The sequence below is a fragment of the Solanum tuberosum genome, unplaced genomic scaffold (assembly GCF_000226075.1).
Source record: "Solanum tuberosum cultivar DM 1-3 516 R44 unplaced genomic scaffold, SolTub_3.0 scf00048, whole genome shotgun sequence".
In the NCBI taxonomy this organism is placed as follows: Eukaryota; Viridiplantae; Streptophyta; class Magnoliopsida; order Solanales; family Solanaceae; genus Solanum; species Solanum tuberosum.
The window spans coordinates 1,390,475-1,412,146 of record NW_006238976.1 but is presented as its reverse complement, the minus strand read 5'-3'; the positions used below and the strand labels follow the sequence as shown (position 1 = coordinate 1,412,146).

The following is a 21,672-nucleotide window of genomic DNA, read 5'->3' as shown; positions in this document are numbered from 1 at the left end:
TCTTCCTTCTAGGCCAATATAGTGAATTTTAAAGCTTTATTGATAGTAAATTTAGTGATTGAAAGTTTAGTAATTTAAGTCATTCTAACTATTTTTCGTTTTGAATGGATTGTTGTCACTTTTTTCACATTTTAAATGAGTTGTTTCTTTTATTTTTGTGTATGGTTAATAACCGAATAACCAAACCAAACCAAACCGAAACCGATAATCACCAAACCGATAAATGTATATTATATTTGGTTTGGTTTGATTTTGATAATTTTAAAACCGATTAAGTTGGTTTGGTTTTGATTTTGACCAATAACTGATCCAAACCAACCCGTGAACACCCCTACGGTCCTACATTAACGTGTTACATTAAAAACTTAATTTGGCCTGTAGTGGCAGACTCAACCCCCACCACCAACAATTTAACAAATGCTACAAAAACCACGTTATTATACGTGTCTTCATTTTTTTCATGCTTATTCATTTTCCTCAAACCTTGCCACCTCAATCACCCTATACATTCCATCCTAATTATTTGCATCATCATGATTTTTATTATTTTTCATTTTATTGGCTACTAATTTGAATTCACGTCAAATATACTCATTATAGAGTAAAATGTTCAAAATTCAGACTCGAAACATATAAACAAACTCCAACAATTGTACGTATTATATCATCGCGATCAAAAAACAAAACTGAACTTTGAAATCGACTCTCTATGTATATGCATATGTTTATATGTATGAAAAGGAAAAAAAAACGAGCGAGCAAGAGAAAGAGAGAGACCTGAATAATCTTGAGTAATTTTCGAATGTTCAACAAGGCTTGCACTATTGCTAGTATTTCTATGAGTTGAATATGTCCTTATTTTTTGGAAGATGATAGAGTGAGGGAGAAAAGAGGAAAGAAAAAAGAGAAATAATGGAACCAAACAAGAGAAAAGAAAAGAAGAATGGCTATTTATATGGTTATTTCCTCCCTATATTTTTATTTGTTTATTTTGAACTTTACACGTCTTTTAAGAAATAATAATTAATATGAATATTTTATCACAATATTTATATTAATTGATGAATAGTTTTAGATGTTAAAGAAATTATTTGAGAAATATGTTATGTAATTAATGTTAGGACAAAATAGGAAAAATAATTATTATGTTTTAGATATATTAAAAATAGATATTTTTGAGATAATGAACTAGTTAAAATAAACCGATGGAATAGAATAATACATATGGCTATTTATTTAAACTCAAAGTGTCACTAGGAAAAAAAAATCCCTCTACTTGAACTATTTAGGAAAATTAATTATTTTAAGAGAATATATATGTTATATAATTCACTAGATCAATTGATTTGGTAAGAAATTTTAAATCTGTCACTAAGTGAAAGAAAACAAATGAATGTTAGAATAAGGTAAGATATTATTATTATTATTATTATTATTATTATTATTATTTTAAAAAAGTTAAGATATTACCACAAATGTTTCTAGAAGATCAGATTATTTATATGTAATTAACCATGACAAGAGAGAATTTCGAAATGCATTAAAGTTTTTTTATATATTGAAACGCAATAATAAAATTATCTCTACATGATCTATAGATTATATGAATTAGAGTAATGAAATCAGTTAATTTGCGTCATAATAGTCGGCATATATTACACTTTTTAAAATGCAACTCTTCAAACTAGATCCTGCGTGAATACGGAATGCTATTGAATTAAGATAAGTATAAAAAGAAAAGTTTTTTAATGGCTGGCAAATGTTAGAAAAAGAAGCAAGCTGCATGTTTTTGCCAGTCAATTTCAAGAGCACGTGCAGTACTTACTAGGCTATTGAATTATTCAAAAAAAAAAAAACTCAAGAGGCTAAAAATTTAAGTTCACATTATGTCTGTGGACAGTAACAGATTAAATTAAATAATGTGATTGCCTTTAATTACCATTTCATTAACAATATTTTAACTGATTAGAAATGTAAATTAGAGCAACTTAATGTTTGATTAACATTCTATTATCTGTTTTTTTATCAAGCCTTATGTGAGTTTTTGAAAAGACCTCACACCATTATCGATACCATTAATAGTATCGTTATAGCTTTTTCTTGTTAGTTATTACTTATTAATATGAAATTTTATTTGAACATCCCAAATATAATTATGGCAAGTATGAATTAGTACGTTATTTTCCATGGTCAAGCCTTCAACTAAAAGTATATATACATGTGATTTTCCAGAAGGAAAGTCCCCAAAAATTGGGATAAAATTAAAAGACATCTTTTTGTTCACAATGTTCCCTAGACTTCAATTATTTAAATAAAAAGAATTGATATAGCTTAGGAATTCAATTTTCTTTTTTGCATATGATATTTTTTTCTTTTTAACAATAAGTGGTGCAATATGAAATATTATTAATTAACCCATGAAAGTATGAATCGCCAAATCCATTCAAGTTTAGGCAGAACGTTTATTAACTCGATTCAATTTGATCCGCATTACTCAGTTCACCTGAAAGTTAGTTGATATGTGATTAAATATCTTTAATAATAATTTTTTATATGTATTATATATAAATATAATAAAAGTTAATTAATATAAAATATAAACTTGTAATTTCATGTGCATGTATCTTTATGCAACAAGTATGGGGAGATATATATTAAAATAAAGTGATTTATAGAGCATGTAATTAAATGGATAGGCTCGTGAGTTTTTTTAATTGTTTCTATTTTATTTTTTTCTCATCAATTGCATGTAGACTATAGTTTTAATTAATTAATCATGTGACTGCAACCATATATATATTACCTTTTGACTTTCCAGTTGTATTGAGTGTTGCTCAAAGTTGTATTTATTAGTAATCAAATTATGGGAATTCATGTATTAAATTGTGTGTACTCGTGTATGTCAAAAACGGTCTATTTATCTTCATAGTAATAAAATTTACTTAGTGCGTATATTTTTTTCCCATATCCCACTTATGAAATTTTAGTGAGTATATTACATAGGAATTTTTTTATAAAATAGCAAATTATTAATTCAAATTAAATGTTATAACCTCAGTTTGATTTAATTGTAACCCGTAGCAAACAGTTGCCATTCGTCTCTCTCCCTGAATTTCTCGCTCGCTAGTCTCTCACTCGCCTCTCTCACTTTATACAAACACAAATGTATAAAATGTGTTTGTGTTTGTATAAAGCCAGAGAAAACTATATATACAAATATAAATACATATATTTTCATCCTATACAATTATAATTATACAAATACAGATCCTCTGTCAAGTTTTCTTTTGTCTTTCTCTCTTTCTCGCTTTATACAAATATAGATTATATAATTACAATGTAGAATTTATGTTGTATAAAGCGGAGAAAGAGAGAGATTTTGATATACAAATGTTTTACTTCGATTCAATTGTATACAAATTCAAATTTTATGCAGATATACAAAGACATAAAATTGAATTGAGAGGCTGTCATCGATTTATACAAATGAGAGGTTGCCAGCGATTTATACAAATGAGAGTCTACCAGCGATTTATACAAAACTGATGCTCCCATAGCAAACATAAAGTTTGCTATGGAGCACAATTATACAAACTATAGTTATAGCATACAAATATGTTTTTTATGTTTGCTAAACCTAAAATTTGTTCTATAATATATAGTAGGGAAAATTATATATAATAGCAAACTATTAATTCAAATTAAATGTCATAATCACAGTTTGATTTAATTGTACACTGTAGCAAACTGTTGTTGTTTCTCCTCTCTCCCTGGTGAATCTCGCTCGCCACTCTCGGCAGTCTCTCCCCCGCCTCTCTCGCTTTTATACAAACACAAATGTATAAAATGCGTTTGTGTTTGTATAAAGCGAGAGAAAATTGTATATAAACATATATTTTCGTTCCCCTCTCTCCCCTCTCCCAGATCTCGCTCGCCTCTCTCACTTTATACAATACAAATGTATACATTGCGTTTGTGTTTATATAAAGCGAGAGAAAATTATATATACAAATACATATATTTTCGTCCTATACACTTATGATTATACAAATAGAGATCTCCCCCTACCTAGATGCTTCTTTTGTATATATGTATAGAGAAATTGCTTCTTTTGTATATATGTATAGAGAAATTGCTTCTTTTGTATATATGTATAGAGAAATTGCTTCTTTTGTATATATGTATAGAGAAATTGCTTCTTTTGTATATATGTATAGAGAAATTGCTTCTTTTGTATATATGTATAGAGAAATTGCTTCTTTTGTATATATGTATAGAGAAATTGCTTCTTTTGTATATATGTATAGCGAAATATACATATGATTATGCAAACTATAGGTATAGCATACAAATATGATTTTTGTATTTGCTATATATGAAAATTGCTCTATATAGTATTACTAAAGAAACGGGCCTTACTCTTTAAGTTTTGTCCATTTCTTTATTTCTCGAGTTTTTTTCTAAACAATATTTATTTTTTGAAAAGTCTATTTTTTTTGAATAATTCTTTGAAAATATCTTATATAAAGTGTAATTAGGAAACTATAACACTATGTAGAGGTAAAATCATAAAATTGCACTTTTTTTTCTTTAAATAGATTGGTTTATATTTTTTGTTATTTAACAATCAAACTTATGTTTAATGGGGCATAAGTTCTTTAGAAACAAAAGTCACATTTGGGAATAACTTATGAAATATTATGATATAAATATATATTTAACGAAAAAGTTATTTGTTACGATGAAATAGGGTCAAAAGTGCAAATGACCCCTATATGTTGCTTAGCCCAAAGTTCTATTGGGTCCAATTAACTCTATCAATTAGGCCCATTTTCAAAATTTTATTAAAACTATTGTTTCTTTTAGAAGAAAGAAAAAACAATAAAAGTTTATACTTTCATCTGTTTTAATTTGCTTGTTTGATCTTGATTTGGAAAAAAGTTTAGTAAAATAATGTTAAACAATATATATATATATATAAAAAAATAAAAAATCTTGATATAATAAAAATTGACATGTAAAAATAATAATTCATTTTTCAGATACTGAACACATAAAAGTAAACGAAGAGCGTATTATTTATTCTTCTTTTCCCCTTTTAGGTGGTATAAAGTAATTGGTTACACATGTTGAAACCATAAAATATTAAAGTTGAGCCATCAATAGTGGCTCTCCAATTTTCTCCATTAATTCTACTAAAATACTAACATCTTTTTTTTTTTCCTTTTTTTTGTCTGCATTTGATTTCTACCGTTGCTTTTGGTCTATACTATTCTAATTATATATTTTTTTTATGTATTAATGCACCTAACAAAAAAAGCAAAAGCAAAGTACCTTAAATGAATAATATTATTCATCTAACCACCCCATTGAATTAATAATAAAACAATAAATACTAATAATAGTAGTAGTAATTAACGGTGTTATTAACTTATTTCCTTCACACAATCACCAAAGATTTAATACCTTTTTAATTAGTTTAAAGTTAATCAAAAAATCCTTCTTAAAGCAAATTAATAAATAAGAAAATAGTTGAGTTGACACGTCTATTTGTGCTATTGCTATTTTCATGGGTGTGGAGAGTAGATTCCAACTTGTTCTTCTTTTGGAACATGAAAGAATTATATCGGAGAATAATAATAAAATATATCGATAAAAGTCTTTCACACAATAAAATATCAAATAGTATAAAGTCTAGACCGTTAATTATTATGCCTTGATTGATAATCTAATACTAAAAATGCCCCAAACATTATTTTGGAGCAAACTAAATTTGATTTGTTACCGAAAAATGTTTTTCTTCTATAAATACTAATTAGGGATTGTTTGTTAGAGTATTCTAGTATATGTACTATATTTCTATATAAAATATAGACATGTAAGTTTGAAAGATTTAATTAGGATTCATAATTTTCCTTAATAAGGGTTGTTTAATTAAATTTGATCACATCAAATTGTTTTGTTATAAAAATTTCTAAATTCAGCCAGACAGGCAGACCTATATAACAGATCAAAAAAATATGAACCACTGAATTTTGTATTTACCAAATAACATCATTCATTCAAATATATGCTCATTTTGTTCCAAAATAAGCGTTATATTAGTAAAAAAAAATTATCTTATGATAACTATTTTCATAAAAATTCAAGATTAAAAAGAGTAGTACTCCTATGATTTTTGTTTCATTAATTAAATAAGATAGTTTAATATTAATTTTTTAATGAACGTAATTTTTGTTAAGATGATACTGAATATTTTGAGATGGAGTGAGTATTAAGCTACTATTCTACTTTTCAGTTTAGCCTTTCATTATACTAATTATACTAAGGAGTTGCAATGTTTTTTAATTTTTTTCCTCAAGTCTTTTGAGAGATTATTGGATCCATTATTATAGTATAAAAATTTAACAAAGGCAATAATTCAGCACTGCTGTTGGTTTAGTAGTAATTAAATTGAAATCATGATGTGTGTGTATATATATATATATATATATATATATATATATATATATATATATATATATATATATATATATATATATATATATATATATATATATATATATATATATATATATATATATATATATATATATATATATATATATATATATATATATATATATATATATATATATATATATATATATATATATATATATATATATATATATATATATATATATATATATATATATATATATATATATATATATATATATATATATATATATATATATATATATATATATATATATATATATATATATATATATATATATATATATATATATATATATATATATATATATATATATATATATATATATATATATATATATATATATATATATATATATATATATATATATATATATATATATATATATATATATATATATATATATATATATATATATATATATATATATATATATATATATATATATATATATATATATATATATATATATATATATATATATATATATATATATATATATATATATATATATATATATATATATATATATATATATATATATATATATATATATATATATATATATATATATATATATATATATATATATATATATATATATATATATATATATATATATATATATATATATATATATATATATATATATATATATATATATATATATAAAACTTTTCGACAATCATATATGTATTTTATAATATGAATTTTTAAGAATTGGACGGATTGAATTATGATTCGTATTTTAATTCATTTTAACTCTGATAACTTTTGAACAAGTCAATAACTTTTTATTTACTGACTCATACTCATTTTGATCCGCTTAAATTTAGTCCAACACATCTATTTGAGACATCAATAATGTATGTGTGGAAAAGTCGAACTTTTGGCGGCTGTTATAGTTTTATAGTAATTTGTTATGGGTCAAAATAATTATGCCAAAGAAAAAAATATTGTTGTAGTAGACATTTCAACAACAAAAACAACATTTGAAACGTAATTATTAATGATAATAAAAATGTCTAAAGTCATAAATCTTTATCATCTTGTATTATACGATCTAACATTCACCAATGAACAACTAAATCAATTAGATTGATTTGCTACAATATTGACTTTAATTTGTTCCTTTAATTTCATTTCTCCCTTTGAGAAAAAAACACAATATAGTCCGTATAATCTCATAAGTAGGATATGGGAAGGACAATGTATCGTACGTAGACCTTATCTCTACAAGGTAGAGAGACTATTTTCGATAGACCTCCGACTCAAGTAAAATCAATACAAAACAGTTTGGAAAAAAAAAACAATGGAAGTGAATATCCGAAACAAAATACTAAAGAAAGCATTACAATACATACTAAAAATGAAACATTCACTACCACAAACTAATACAATAATCGAATTGCACGCTAGAAACATTAGCAGAAATGGAATAACAAGAAACTCATCACAGTAATTCTACGACTACTAGTATGAATGACTAAGCGAGACAACCCTCTACAAGATAGTGGTTTGACAGAAAAAAATTTACTATAAGATTGGACACATGATTGTTAATAAGTAAATGTACCTTTCTATGATGATGAAGACACTTTATAAAGACCAAAAGTTAGTTTTCTTGCATTATTTTCCAGTAATGTCATAAAGTGGAACAAGGAACAAGAATCTTCCTTGGTGACTAATGACATAATTATAGCCATTTTACAATTTTATATTTTGAATTATACACTCCATACACTTGCTAAACTTCACTCCATGAGAAAATGTTGAATATGTACTGTAAAAGTCGAGTCCAACTATTATATTGATTACATCAAACATAACTTTAGACACACTAAAAGCGCGATAAATGGAAAGATGGTAATCTAGAATACAGATAATTGAGTTACATTAATGAAAATATATACATGGAATTAGTAATATTCTGCAGCTATTACAATTTACATGATAAAACTAGTGCAGAAGGGAATGCCAAACTATATATATTCTTAATAACTTTCCTTATTTGGCAATTCCCTCTAATCTAATATGATTATTATTATTTTTATGCAATGTATAGTAGTACTTGTGAAAACTAAGAGCAATTTAACTATTTTAGTTAGATTCATTTCCATCTGATGTCTCACCATCCTCCAACGAATTCAACGCGTCTTGTGATAACTGGCTGCGATACTGCTGCACCACCAGAAGAGAGGCTGTTGTTGAGATATCAGACGATGTTAACAAGTTTCCGATAGGTCCTAATTCTGGACATTCACTGTTTTTGTTCAAAGATGCAACAACTTGTCCTTCAGGCATTCTGCCAACAAGGAATAGATTGCACTTGTTATATGATTTTGTTGCTTCAATAAGTTCTGTAGCATCCTTAACTGTCCTCTCTTCATACTTGATTGATCCATCCGTTGAGATACTCTCTTTCAACCTGGAAATAACAACTTCATCTTCAGGTTGAACCTCGGGACTGGAGTTCTGGCTCATCTTTAGCTTGACACTGCCCCCAGCAAGCGCAGGGTCAACAGCAAAACGTACCACAACTAGTGTAATACCAGGGTGCTCAGCCATGCGGATACCATAAGCAAGTGCTTCACGGTCATCATGGCCTCCAAAGAACAAGATAGTTATTGTAAAGTTAACATTGCTAGCTGGTACATGAGATGCTCCACCGAGACCTCTGTCTACTAATATGCCAACTGAACATGGTGCTTGCTGAAGAACTTTGCGGTTCACATGCCTTAGATCAGTTCTGGTGGTTTCAAAGTGTCCATCAAGTCGCTGGTGTTTGTGGAACGGGAGGATTATCATGGCAACCCTCTTGTTCTCAGCACTAGTGATTATGTCCTCGTGCATGCTGTTCATCGGAGAGATTGCTGTTGTTGGTCGAATGGATACTTTGCTAAGGTGCTCAAATGTCTCAAAAGCAACCACTACTTGGTTAGAATCCGAAACCTCCCCTTTATTCCAGAAGGGCAAACCGTTCCTTTTAACCTTGTGTACCATCAAGATTGCTGATGACCTTTCAGAAAGCTCCATAAGGTGCATGGCATAGACGCGAAGTCCTTCCTTTTTAGCAGTTCCACGAGAAACTTCAATGAGATTGATCAGTGTGGGAATGTTTCTTGTGCTGTAGAAACAGGACAAGATTCGGACTTGTTTGCTCGTGTCTTTCCTCTCTATGGTTCTATGCTTGTATTTAGTCACAGCTAGTTTAGCTGGCCTGTATATTGATATCACAATAGGAGTTGTGATGAATGTTGTGAAGAGAGCCATCAACACCATGATGGCGAATGTTTGATCATTCAGTACCTGCAAAATGATCAGTCAAAACCATGTAAGCTTAGAATTAAATAAACTCGAGAATCAACAAATTAGAAGTGAAAGTAAAGATACCCCTCTGTCTTTGCCAATATTGAGAACAATGAGCTCGACTAATCCTTTAGTGTTCATCAAGAAGCCAAGAGTCAGAGCCTCTTGTACAGGCATCTTGCAGAGGAGTGAGACCACAATCGTGCCAACAATCTTCCCGAAGCATGATGTAAATATAACAAGAGCAAGAAGACCCCATGATTGAGCCCCCTGAATAGTGGCGACATTTGTTTTCAGTCCACTGGAGACAAAGTAGAGTGGAAGGAATAAACCGGATACAAGGTCCTCAACTTTTTCCACTAGTGCGCCTGCGAATGGTCCTTCCTTTGGTACAAGAACTCCAAGCACAAAAGCCCCAAATAGGGCATGAATACCAATACTATCAGTGACAAATCCTGCAGCCAAAACTGCTGCCAATGTACCACACACATATATCTCATCTACATGCTCCCCATCCGAACAACGTTTAGCCATCCAGGTGAATATAGGAGGACCAATGAGTATGCAGAGTAGCACAAAACCAGCCCCGGACAAAAGGACCCAAAGCGAAATAAAGGGTGAACTACCATTACCTGAGAGGGCAATGGCAAGAGCAAGTAAAATCCATGCAGCCACATCATTGACTGCTGCAGCAGACATGGCCATTCGACCAACATCTGTTGTTAAAAGTTTGAGTTCGGCTAGAATACGAGCCAATACAGGAAAGGCAGTGATAGAGAGGGCCACTCCCATAAACACCAAAAAAGGGCCTTGATTAACCCCTTGTGATATAGTTGCTCTCAGAGCAAAGGATGTTCCTATTCCTAATACAAAGGGGACACTGATTCCAGCAATGGCAATACATAGAGCTTTCTTTCCAGTCCGACGGAGAGACTTTGGATCCAACTCCAGCCCAACCAGGAAAAGAAAGAAAAGGAGGCCAAAGTTGGCTAAAGTATCCAACACTGTCAGGCTCTTTGGTGGAAATATTGTGTGCAGATACTTCTCACTGCGGCCTAGAGCAGATGGACCTAGTAAAATTCCTCCCTGCCAAAACAAAAATCCAATGTCACCTCTTTCTCGCGCCAGGGCTAAGTTATTCGTAGGTGTTTCTATGGAGCAATAAATCATGTGAGCAGAAATATGCAAAAGAAATCGGATTTACAACCACTAACTATTCAGAGCTACCTTCAACCACCAACTGTTCAGAGCACAACAAATTGAATTACTGAATTAGACTTAAAAGTACCAAACTTAACATAAATCATTCTATTCAAAAGTCTTTCCATGCACATAGAGCCAAATGTAATTGAGTTCATTAAAGAAATAAAGAAAGAAAGCCAAAAGCAAGAAACACTCACAATAATCTCAGCAACGACACGCGGTTGTCTCAATGGACGAAGAAGATAGGCAAGGACTCGGGTGAGTACAAGTACTAAACATATCTGCACAATGGCAAGAGGAAGTGCATAATCTAATGGATCATCCCCTTGGAATACTCCATTAGAGGTAGCCTTCATGGGCTTTGGACAAGTCAAGGGTGATGCAGGTGTAGCCATGCTGGCCTTAGTCCTTATATAAAACAACTCCAAATCAACAAGAAACAGCCAAAACCTTCAAAACCTGCATTTCATGATCATGTCCAAAACCAATCAGACTATGTAGAATTACTTTATACAGAACATATCCATGTGATAAACAAATTATAAATAAGAACTCTAAATTATAATCCCTTAAGGCCATAGATTTACATAATATCCCATGTGACAAAGTAACTCTAATTATCCACAATGCTCGCACATACACTCTGCGTACACTCAATCCTCCCAGACCTCAACACCAGGAGCACGTACTTCAAATGCAATAGAAATCAATACTTAAAAAAGGGGTTGGTGAAACATATTACTAATATTATTTTATGTCCCACGCAACTATGATACTTGACAAAAGAACATATACTAATATCAAAAATCCTTCTCTTTACAGGGGACCCAAAGCATCAAGCTAAAGTACAAATTTTAAATAAACAACTTTCAGAAGAACCACACATTATGGTGCCACATAATGCTTGAAAAAGGAACAAAGAAACAATGACATCTATTTTATTCTTTTTAAGGAATCTGGAAACTCTTTAAAAAGCTGTTTTCTCACGTTAAAAAGATGAACACTGCTACTAATATACACAACAAAATTTCCTAATACTAAATTTTCGTCATGTCGTAATAGTGTGACAGCAACAAGGATGAACTTTTTAGTGTAAAATGAAATCACTATCAAATCAATGAGTAATAGAAAATAAAACAATGTAAGTTTTCATTTGTTCGAGCCATGGTGGACATAGTTGACCTGTTGATGAAAGGTAACAGGTACCCTATGGAACTAGTCAAGGCGCTAACAACCCATGCAACTTTTGTTCAAATCCATAACAAATTAATGATAGCAAAAACCATATGAGAAAGAAACAAAACTCCATAAATGAACCACCTATATCACCATAAAAACTCATTTGACATGTAGCCAAATGCTGATATCACAAAAACTACACAAAAAAGTCCCAAAAAACTTTACAACAAAACAGTAAAATAATGGCTCGCTAGATAGCAGAGCATACCACCCTCCCTCCCATAATCACTAATCTGTTTATAGTCGTGACTGTTGTCATAGTCAACAAAAATTTTAAAAAAATCAATTCCAAAATCTGCACAACTGCAGTCTAAAACGTGTTATTTCCACGAAACTCTGCCAACTTTCTCATTTAATATCCTTTACAAAATACGCAAAATATCCAAAAATCACCACCAACCACCCTACTACAATTCTTCCACAAATCGAATAAACCCAAAAAAAAGGCTTGAAGTTGACAGGTATAATTTAAACAAAATTTTAAAAATCATCACAAAGTCTGAATTTTCACTAAGAGTTTCATAATATTAAACAACTAAACACACACCAAAAAAAAAGGCAACAGGAGTTCAACGTCTATAATATATAAATATAAAAATAAAATAACTTTAATCACATATAAATAATATAATTTTCCACGCTCAAATGCCAATTTTTTCCTCTCTTTTCTCTCTCACATTTCATCAGTCAACATGCACTCAATATTCTCACAAGTCAAAATCGACGATATTCATTCAGACTTATTCAGACTCATTTCGTTATTTTCCATATTTTTTCCAAATAAGTTTTAAAAAATGGTTTATGCATACCTAAATTTTCAAGAGAATGGCGCACACAGAGAGAGAATCTGAATCTTGAAAACTTGGAGAAGTTTATAATAAGATAAAAAAAAAAAAAAGTGGGATAAAAGAGATAGTTATAGAGAGAAAAAATGGTGTTCAACTGAATCAATTTTTTCTCTGAAAATTTTGTTAGGAAGGAATAAGAGATTTATATGTGAAATATTTTTGGAAAATGTGAAGAAGATACAGAAAAATCGGGAGACGAACGAAACAGAAAAATATAAAAAAAATTAACAGTTCCAAAGAGTGAGGAAAAAGGGCAACGAGAGAAAGAGAAAGAGAAGAGGCCCATACATGGAGTTTTCGGTTCTCCGTATTTGTAGAGTTGAAATAATTATTTTTGTTCCGGTTAATACCCTTGGGTGGTTTGGTTATTTACACGAACAAAAGAATATTCCCAAAAAAATGGGGTTCTTTTATGTTGGTGTTTGGTCATAGAATTTTCCTATATTTTTTTACTTTTGTGGAATTTATTTGAGTTTTAGTTGAAGATGGAACTATATTTGACTACACTTTTTTCTAATAATACCTATTTTTGTTTTGATTTATGTGTTTTTTTTTAATTTTGAGATTTAAATAAATATTCTTTCCGTTTCAAAAAGAATGACCTAGTTTAACTTGATACGGAGTTTAAGAAAATAAAGAAGACTTTTGAATCTTGTGGTCTTAAATTAAAGTTATGTCAAATGTACAAAATTACAATTTAATCTTGTGGCATTAAATATGTCACGTGTAAAGTTGAAATTAAAATGTTACCAACAAAGAAAAAAGGTCATTCTTTTTTAAACGGACTAAAAAGGAAATAAGACCATTCTTTTTAAAAAAATTATCGTAATTTATTTTTCATATATCTTTTAAAATCTCAATTAATTTGATATTTGCATTACGTCGGACTCATTATTCCCTATTTCAAAAGGTTGAATCAAAATTGTCGATCACATTCAAATTTCTCTGCTTGAATATATAGATTTTATATTGTGATGATATGTATATATCTTGCACGTTATTTCATGTAGATAATGTCTCCAAATCTTAAGAGTAAATATAACTATCATTGGACTTTTAATTTTCTTTTTATTATCGTCATCCTTTTTTAAGTGTTTGACAATTATATTGGAGTTGCAAGTGATCAGTTTCTAATCTAATTTAAACGTTGGAATTATAATAGTCCACTTTGTTGCACATGAAAGCCAAGTCAATTAGAACTTTGCATTATTAGAGGATCTTCAAATTAATTAATGTAATAATGCTAGTGAGACATAATTTAATACTTTTTTCTGTCTCATTCATCACATAGTATTCTTTTAGAGTTAAACTATATATATTTATTATATTTTAAGATATATTAGTAATGATCATATTAACCTGAGAAGAGTTGCAACTTATAGTAGACTTTTGAAAAATAAAATATAAGTATTTTGACATTAACCTTTTGGCACCGCAAATTATTGTCTACTTAGACTTGTATATGTTAGAGATAAAGTTTAATTGCTATAAATTTAGATAGTAATCTCTATTAGTTAGCATAAAAATAAGTTTTGTTAGCTATATTTATGACACATGGTTAAGTGATGTTAGCTAGATTATCTCCTTATTCTTCTGTAGTTTGTTGTAAATAAATATGTATTTATTCCAATACATAACAATAAATCGATAAGTATATAACACAACTTAATAGATTATGGTAAAAATTAACATGTTTTATTGTATAGTGTTCTAATTGAACACGACTTGTAGTATTCTAATTAAAATTAAATATGTTTATAGAGTCCTATAAAATATCGATATCTATGATCCCATCTAAATTACACTGTTGCTCTCTAAATGTTGACGAATTTATTATTTTATTTTCCCTCTACGGCACCTTAACTCTCTCTTTACTATTAAATAAAACTACAATAAAATAATTATTTTACATTGACAATGTTTATAAAGAAATGATCTTCGTGATTTGCAGTCAGTGAGCACGTGTAATCGATAACTTAATGAGTACTTTGCTCCATTTTATAAAACATCGACTAAGTTCGAATAGTGTACGATAGGTCATTAGGAGGTGACGTTATCAATATAATTTTATCTATTTATTATTTAAATTTGACATTTTAATTAAGGATGAAGCAGCAACATCATTGTACTACAATTCATATTGATTATTTCATATTAATTGACTCATGTTGATTTGAACATCCTTTTAAAAAAATAATTAATTACAAGTGTATTTTATTAAATTAACTTTATTGATAGTGTTTTGGAACTTTAAATTTAGCTATACTTCTTTATGTAGTTATTTAATACTAAAAATAATATGAAAAGAAACTCTCTTAAGTAACTTGCTAAAATGAACAAATAGAATGAAATGTCTATTTTTAATACATAGACCAAGTAAAATAAAACGAAATGGACTAGTAGCAAGTATTTTTTCTATCACAAGTCATCACATGTTGCACATTAATTAATATTTGTCCTTAATTTGGATGCATTATTGCCATGCATTTAATTAATTAATTGAATAATCGATAAAGAAGAACTAGCAAGTATACAACATAATAACACTTCGTATATATTTTTCAAATATCTAAAAATAAATAAATATTTCATGTTGGTTATAATTATGTTATATCAATTAGAGGCGAATTCAAAATTTAATTTTGATGGATTCAACTTTTAATGATTTTAGTACAAAATTCGTTATACTTAAGATTTTGTGAGTTCAAGTCTAATATTTGTTTCAATTATGATATGTGTTCACACATGTACTTATGTTTAATTCACGTCAAAAATATTAGATTCAGATTAATCGATTAACAACGAGTTATATTCGTCGTAGTTTTTACTACAATTTTACGCATAAATTCGATTGTAGCAAAGTTCATAAGGACATTAATAACCTTTAACTCATACTGATAAAATTCTGTCTTTTTCATCAATATTGTTTTGATACACTTAACATCTATGGAAATATTTTTTGTTGTAGTAAGTTACAGGTCCAAGTCAAAATGTGAAAGCAATCACCTAATGATTTTAGGGGCCATGTGCATTTTTGCTCATAATTTATGTCCTCGTAATAAATAAAAAAATTTACTAGATATAAATTTATATTCTCATATCGTTATATTTTACAAGTCATACTAGGGGCCATGTGCATTTTTGCTCATATTTTATGTTAGTTCTTTAATTTATGTTCTCGTAATAAATGATTTTTTTTACTAGATATAAATTTACATTTTCATATCGTTATATTTTACAAGTCATACTAGGGGCCATGTGCATTTTTGCTCATATTTTATGTTAGTTCTTTAATTTATGTCCTCGTAATAAATAAAAAAAATTACTAGATATAAATTTATATTCTCATATCATTATATTTCACAAGTCACACTCAAGTATCAAAGAACTTTAGTTGACATAAATTCGATTTCTATAGAACAAAAATTTAAAAGCAACTATTTAAAGAACAAAACATACAATTTTATGTTATTAACCAATTATACACATTTTTCAGTATATATTTAATTTAATAGGGGGGCAATACTAAAAAAAAACAAAAAATTTCATTGAAAAATGCTCAATAATTTATTTTCATAAATATTTTGAGTGAATTTGTGAAAAAAATATAATTTCAGTGAAAAATTATTTTTCCTCCATGCACTTTTTCAATGAATTGATTCGATAAGAAAATCATATTTTATAAAATAATTTTTTCATTTATTCACAATCAGAAAAACTTTTGTTTGTAATATACATTTATAGTACTATAGTAATATCTTTGTAACAGATATAATAATTCCAAAGTGTAGCTATCATGACAGTAATCTTAATAACCATACAATAACAAGGGTTGTGGTGGAGTGGTAACTATTCATTCATCCTTAATCGAGAGGTTTCGAGTTCAAGTCCTCTTGGTACGGAATCCCCTTTGTTTGCGCTTTAACCCCAATGTGAACTTCCTGGAGTGAATTCAAATTTAGTCGGGCTCCAATATGGGTACCAAAAATTTTAAAAAATCTTAACAACCCTACCAATTACCATAAATAGCCTCCCCTTCAATAAACATAAAATTCCAATGTCTTCATAAATTTAGTGTGAAATTACGTTTATCTTGGATATTTTAATTGTATATCTTATTTATCTATTTTCATGATAGTTTGTCCATTTCAAGAAATAATAACTTAAATGCAATCTTTCTTTTTTTAACCATTTTTTTATAATTAAATACCCTTTATTATTTCTATTAATGAGAGAATATAGTAATTGTGTTTCAAAAATGTCGCAACTGAAACAATGACAAACAAAAAAAAATTGCAACAAAATAATGTGCATAAAACTAAGAATTATCTATGAGAAAAAAAATTAGACCAACAATATAATATTTAGTTTGTAAGGTTGAGTAATACATGGAAAAAAATATTAGATTCGAGTCTAACATCGTATGAGAAAATATTTTTCAAGTGGTATATTTGCACGACTTTAAAACTTGGAACAAATTTTAAATAATAACCTAAAATGAAATTTACGTAATCAGCCTAAAAGTTCCCTAAACATCAAATGGGCTGGCGATGATAGAAGAGAAAATTTCAGAAATAGCAAAAATAATAGACATACTAAGGTTGTATAGTTATGATTTCGGTAATTGTGCTTCATAGCTATAGTTTTATTTGCTATGGAGGTTGCGGTTTGTATATTTCCTTTGCCCATTTGTATATTTCACCTGCAAATATACATACATGGTAAGTATATACAAATGGAGGCCGTAGTTTGTATATTTCGTTTGCAAATATACAGAACGAGATATACAAACAAGGTAAGTATACAAAATTATGTATTTATACTTTTACGATTTTTCTAGAACTCCATTTGTATATTTTGTTTGCCAATATACAAACAAGGTAATTTATTATGAATTTTTCATAAATCGTATACATTTATACAATTAGGAACCGAAATATACAAATTCTAGATTTATACAATCAGAAACTGAATTATATAAATTCAGGATTTATACAATTGATAAATTGAATAGCAAAATTTCATGAAACTATTGATACGAATTAAAAATAATCAAAACTATAGCTATATCACATAATACACTCTAGATATTTGTCATTTTGCCTAATTTCATTTTTACTTTTATAGCTATTTCTAAAATTTTCTCTATGAAATATCCAACAGGCCTAAAGCCCATCAGTACCCATCTCTAGTAAGTCCAGTCCACATGCTTGGGCCTAGCAAATAAGGACTTAGTTCTTCGTTCTTTCTCTAAATAATTTTTCATGCAGTAAGAATCATTCTTTATTATTTCGATAATCGTGTTGCTGATCATCAACTATAATATCAATTTACGAGATAATGTCTCATATGGCCACTCAACTTTGCATACTTCACTTAGAAAGTCACTCAACTTTAAGTTGTTCACCTAGAAAGTTACTCAACTATTGATATATTACTTAGAAAGTCACTAAACTATCGATATTTTATTTAGAAAGTTGAGTGACTTTCTAAGTGAAGTATGCAAAGTTGAGTGACCATAAGAGATATTATCTCATCAATTTGCACGCGATAAATCAGCTCAAAGATATATGATCATGATCTTAACACGGTAACACAAACTTCGATTTGAAACTCACACAATTTTTTTAAAATACCTCTTATTAGGAGTTTTCGTACATGGTATATGTTGCTTCATTTTTTTACAACTTTCAAGAAAAGAAAAATTATATTTTAGCTATTTCGACAGTTGGAGGACATCTTTTGATCAGTTAGCTGATTAACAACAAGAATATTTTTGAACAGAATACGTAACAAAAGATAAAATTAATCTATTTCGAATAATGTTAGAAGTAATAATTAAAAGAAGTAGTATTATAAACAATTATGCCTTCATACCCTACAACCTTGACTTGGTTGAGATAGCAGGACATTCCTTGGACCACCATCTTTAAACCTTAATCAATGCTAATTATTACATATATTTAATTAATAATTAAGTGCTCTTCTTTAATTAATGCTTTAGCTTTTTCCTTTATTTTATTTTTAAAAAAAAAGGGATTTCGATGAGAAGAAGACACATGTATAATTTTCTGTGCCTTTTGTTTGACATGCTTCCTACATATATTTTGGTATAAATTACAAGTGTGATAAACTATACTCCATTTGTTCACTTTTACTTGTTATATTTTATTTTATGATATAGTCGATTTGATTAATCTTCAGAATTAAAGTGATCAGTTAGATTAATTCAATAGTTTAAAATTAAAATTTAGATATTCAAAAATTATACGAGGAATGCTATAAATTGCAATATAATATGTATGTTGGTTTTAGGAATTTCATTGATATCTGATATTCTTGATTTTGTTAAAAGACGAGAATATATATACTTGCAATGTGTAATGTTAAAAAATTCCTTCAATTTGTGTTGATCCTAATTTAATCAATTATTTTATCACATTTTTTTATTTATTTTTAATCTTAAAACGCAAGTACATAAATGGAGGGGGATGTGAGCCTTACCTCCACACTAATAATTACTCTATATATGTTGTATAGTTTGGCATATTAGTGTAACTATCTATGGAATAAAGCACAAGTACCTCCTTAGACTATGATCGAAATTTCAAAGGCAGTACACTTTAACTAAACTAAGGTCCTATTATTCTTTGAATTCATTTTTCTTTTTTGTAATTTTGTACATCTTTTGACTTACGTGGCACACTTTGTGACTCTACTCAATTGAGGCGCGTGAGAGATATTTGGATGCCACGTAAGCCAAAAAGGTGTATAAAATTACAAAAAAATGGGTTCATGGGGTAATAATACCTTAGTTTAGTTAAGGTATATCTCTAGAATTTCGGTCATAATCAAGGGCGGTTCAAAGTAATTAGAGGCCTAAAGTGAAATTTCAATTAGAGGCCTAAAATCTAAATAAACTTCATATGTATTTATTTAAAAATTATTTTTCTAACTTTTTAGATGTAAATTTTTGCTTAAAATTTCTTTATAGATGATTCCTTCAAATATCTTTTTTATTATTATTAGTTTTAGGTAAGATTTTATCAATTCAACATTAGAAAACACTCTTTTACTGGGGCCATTACTATATGAATTGTTAACATAATTCTTAGTAATAAGTTGACAAACTTTAAATAAAAACAAGAATTTAAATCATAGAATTTGATTCAAGAAGTTGATAACTTGGTATATCTTACTTTAATATGTTTGTTGTATTGCTTGAAACTTTAAGAAGAAATAAAAAAAGAATTTATAATTTACTTTGTTCAACACTTTTCGACTATTGATTCATATTTTTAACCGACTATTACTCTACCTTATTAAAGATTTGAAAAAAAAAAAGAATTCAAATAGATAAATAATATGAGTGTTAAGCGAAAAATAATTGATTTTTTTGAATGGGATTAAGGAAAACAAAATAATATAATTTTATGTAAAAAACTTAACAAAAAATCTATTCTTGATAAGAATTTGAGGATATGCCTCAAATTTTGTATGCAAGAGCCGCCCCTGGTCATAGTCTAGGGTTAAAATAACTACTACGGTTAAAATAACTATTTTGGGTATTATCGCCAAAGTAGTTTGGATATCATATTGAAATAATTAGTAAAAGATATTACGAGAGAATTTGTCTATAATCCTATCTTTTGAGATAATAATAATATTACTAATCCTATTACTAATTCTGTCTATTATAATAATAATAATAATAATAATAATAATAAATGTTACGCCTTAAGCCTTTTCTTTCTATTTTCTAACACTATATAGAGATATTCAAAAGTCAAAATTTGAAAGTTCAACGTTTAAGTTAAACTCCTTTTATTTATTCATGCATTTTCGTTGTTAATCATGTTCCTATGTATCACCTTTTTTACTTCTTTCAAAGCTAGAGGTATTCGGATCAATTCATATGCATCTTAATTATTTTATATATTTATAACTTTTTATCAACACATACAGAAGATATCTATATAACGTTATCGCTTCTTTCTTGTTCTTTAGATAATATACCATTGAAAATATATAAATATGAGTGTTTTTACTTTTTACACACACGTATATATATCTTAATTTTGAAATCATTATTTTCCTTTAGTTACCTTTTTTCTTTTAATAAATTGAAATGAATAACGTTGAGATAATAGTACGCAAAAAAGGTAACATGCATCGCTCATGCTAGGTTAAAGAAAGAGAAGCCAGCAATGTCAACTTTCACTTTTTCTTTCCATTTGGTATTCAGTACACGCATTAGAGTTTAACTAATCAAAATTCGACCAAATAAGACGCTATTCGGAGATTCACCTTCCTACTAAAAAGAAATTTCATATTCATGATTTGAACTCAAAATTTTGATTAAGAAATGAGCAACTCCATTCACCGTTCACTGCACCATCTTTTGGTATTAATTTTCACTTTCTAGTAATTATTACTCTATCCATATCAATAAAATACTTTATTATAAAGTTATTTTGTCAAAAATATTGGTTTATCCAAAGGGGGTAAAATGAGTTGTACTATTTAACAAATTAGTCAACAAAATTACAAGGCCTATGTGGCTACACAACA

At 28.2% G+C, this 21,672-nt stretch overlaps 2 protein-coding genes across 2 annotated transcripts in view; both read right to left on the bottom strand.

The window, feature by feature from the left end:
- Window positions 1–908, bottom strand: part of LOC102603813 (cation/H(+) antiporter 18-like) — a 7,271-nt gene extending 6,363 nt beyond the window's left edge. The window contains exon 1 of the mRNA XM_006343845.2: window positions 778–908. The gene's annotated coding sequence lies outside the window, so the exon portion shown is untranslated. The remainder of the gene's footprint in view (window positions 1–777) is intronic.
- Window positions 909–8,366: 7,458 nt separating this feature from the next.
- Window positions 8,367–13,344, bottom strand: LOC102603470 (cation/H(+) antiporter 18-like). Its single transcript, XM_006343844.2, has 4 exons — window positions 13,063–13,344; window positions 11,212–11,473; window positions 9,896–10,897; window positions 8,367–9,811 (listed from the first exon to the last, which is right to left on the bottom strand). The coding sequence occupies exons 2-4, from the start codon at window positions 11,407–11,409 to the stop codon at window positions 8,603–8,605; spliced, it is 2,409 nt and encodes an 802-aa protein (XP_006343906.1). The 5' UTR covers window positions 11,410–11,473; window positions 13,063–13,344; the 3' UTR covers window positions 8,367–8,602.
- Between the last annotated feature and the right edge of the window lie 8,328 nt (window positions 13,345–21,672).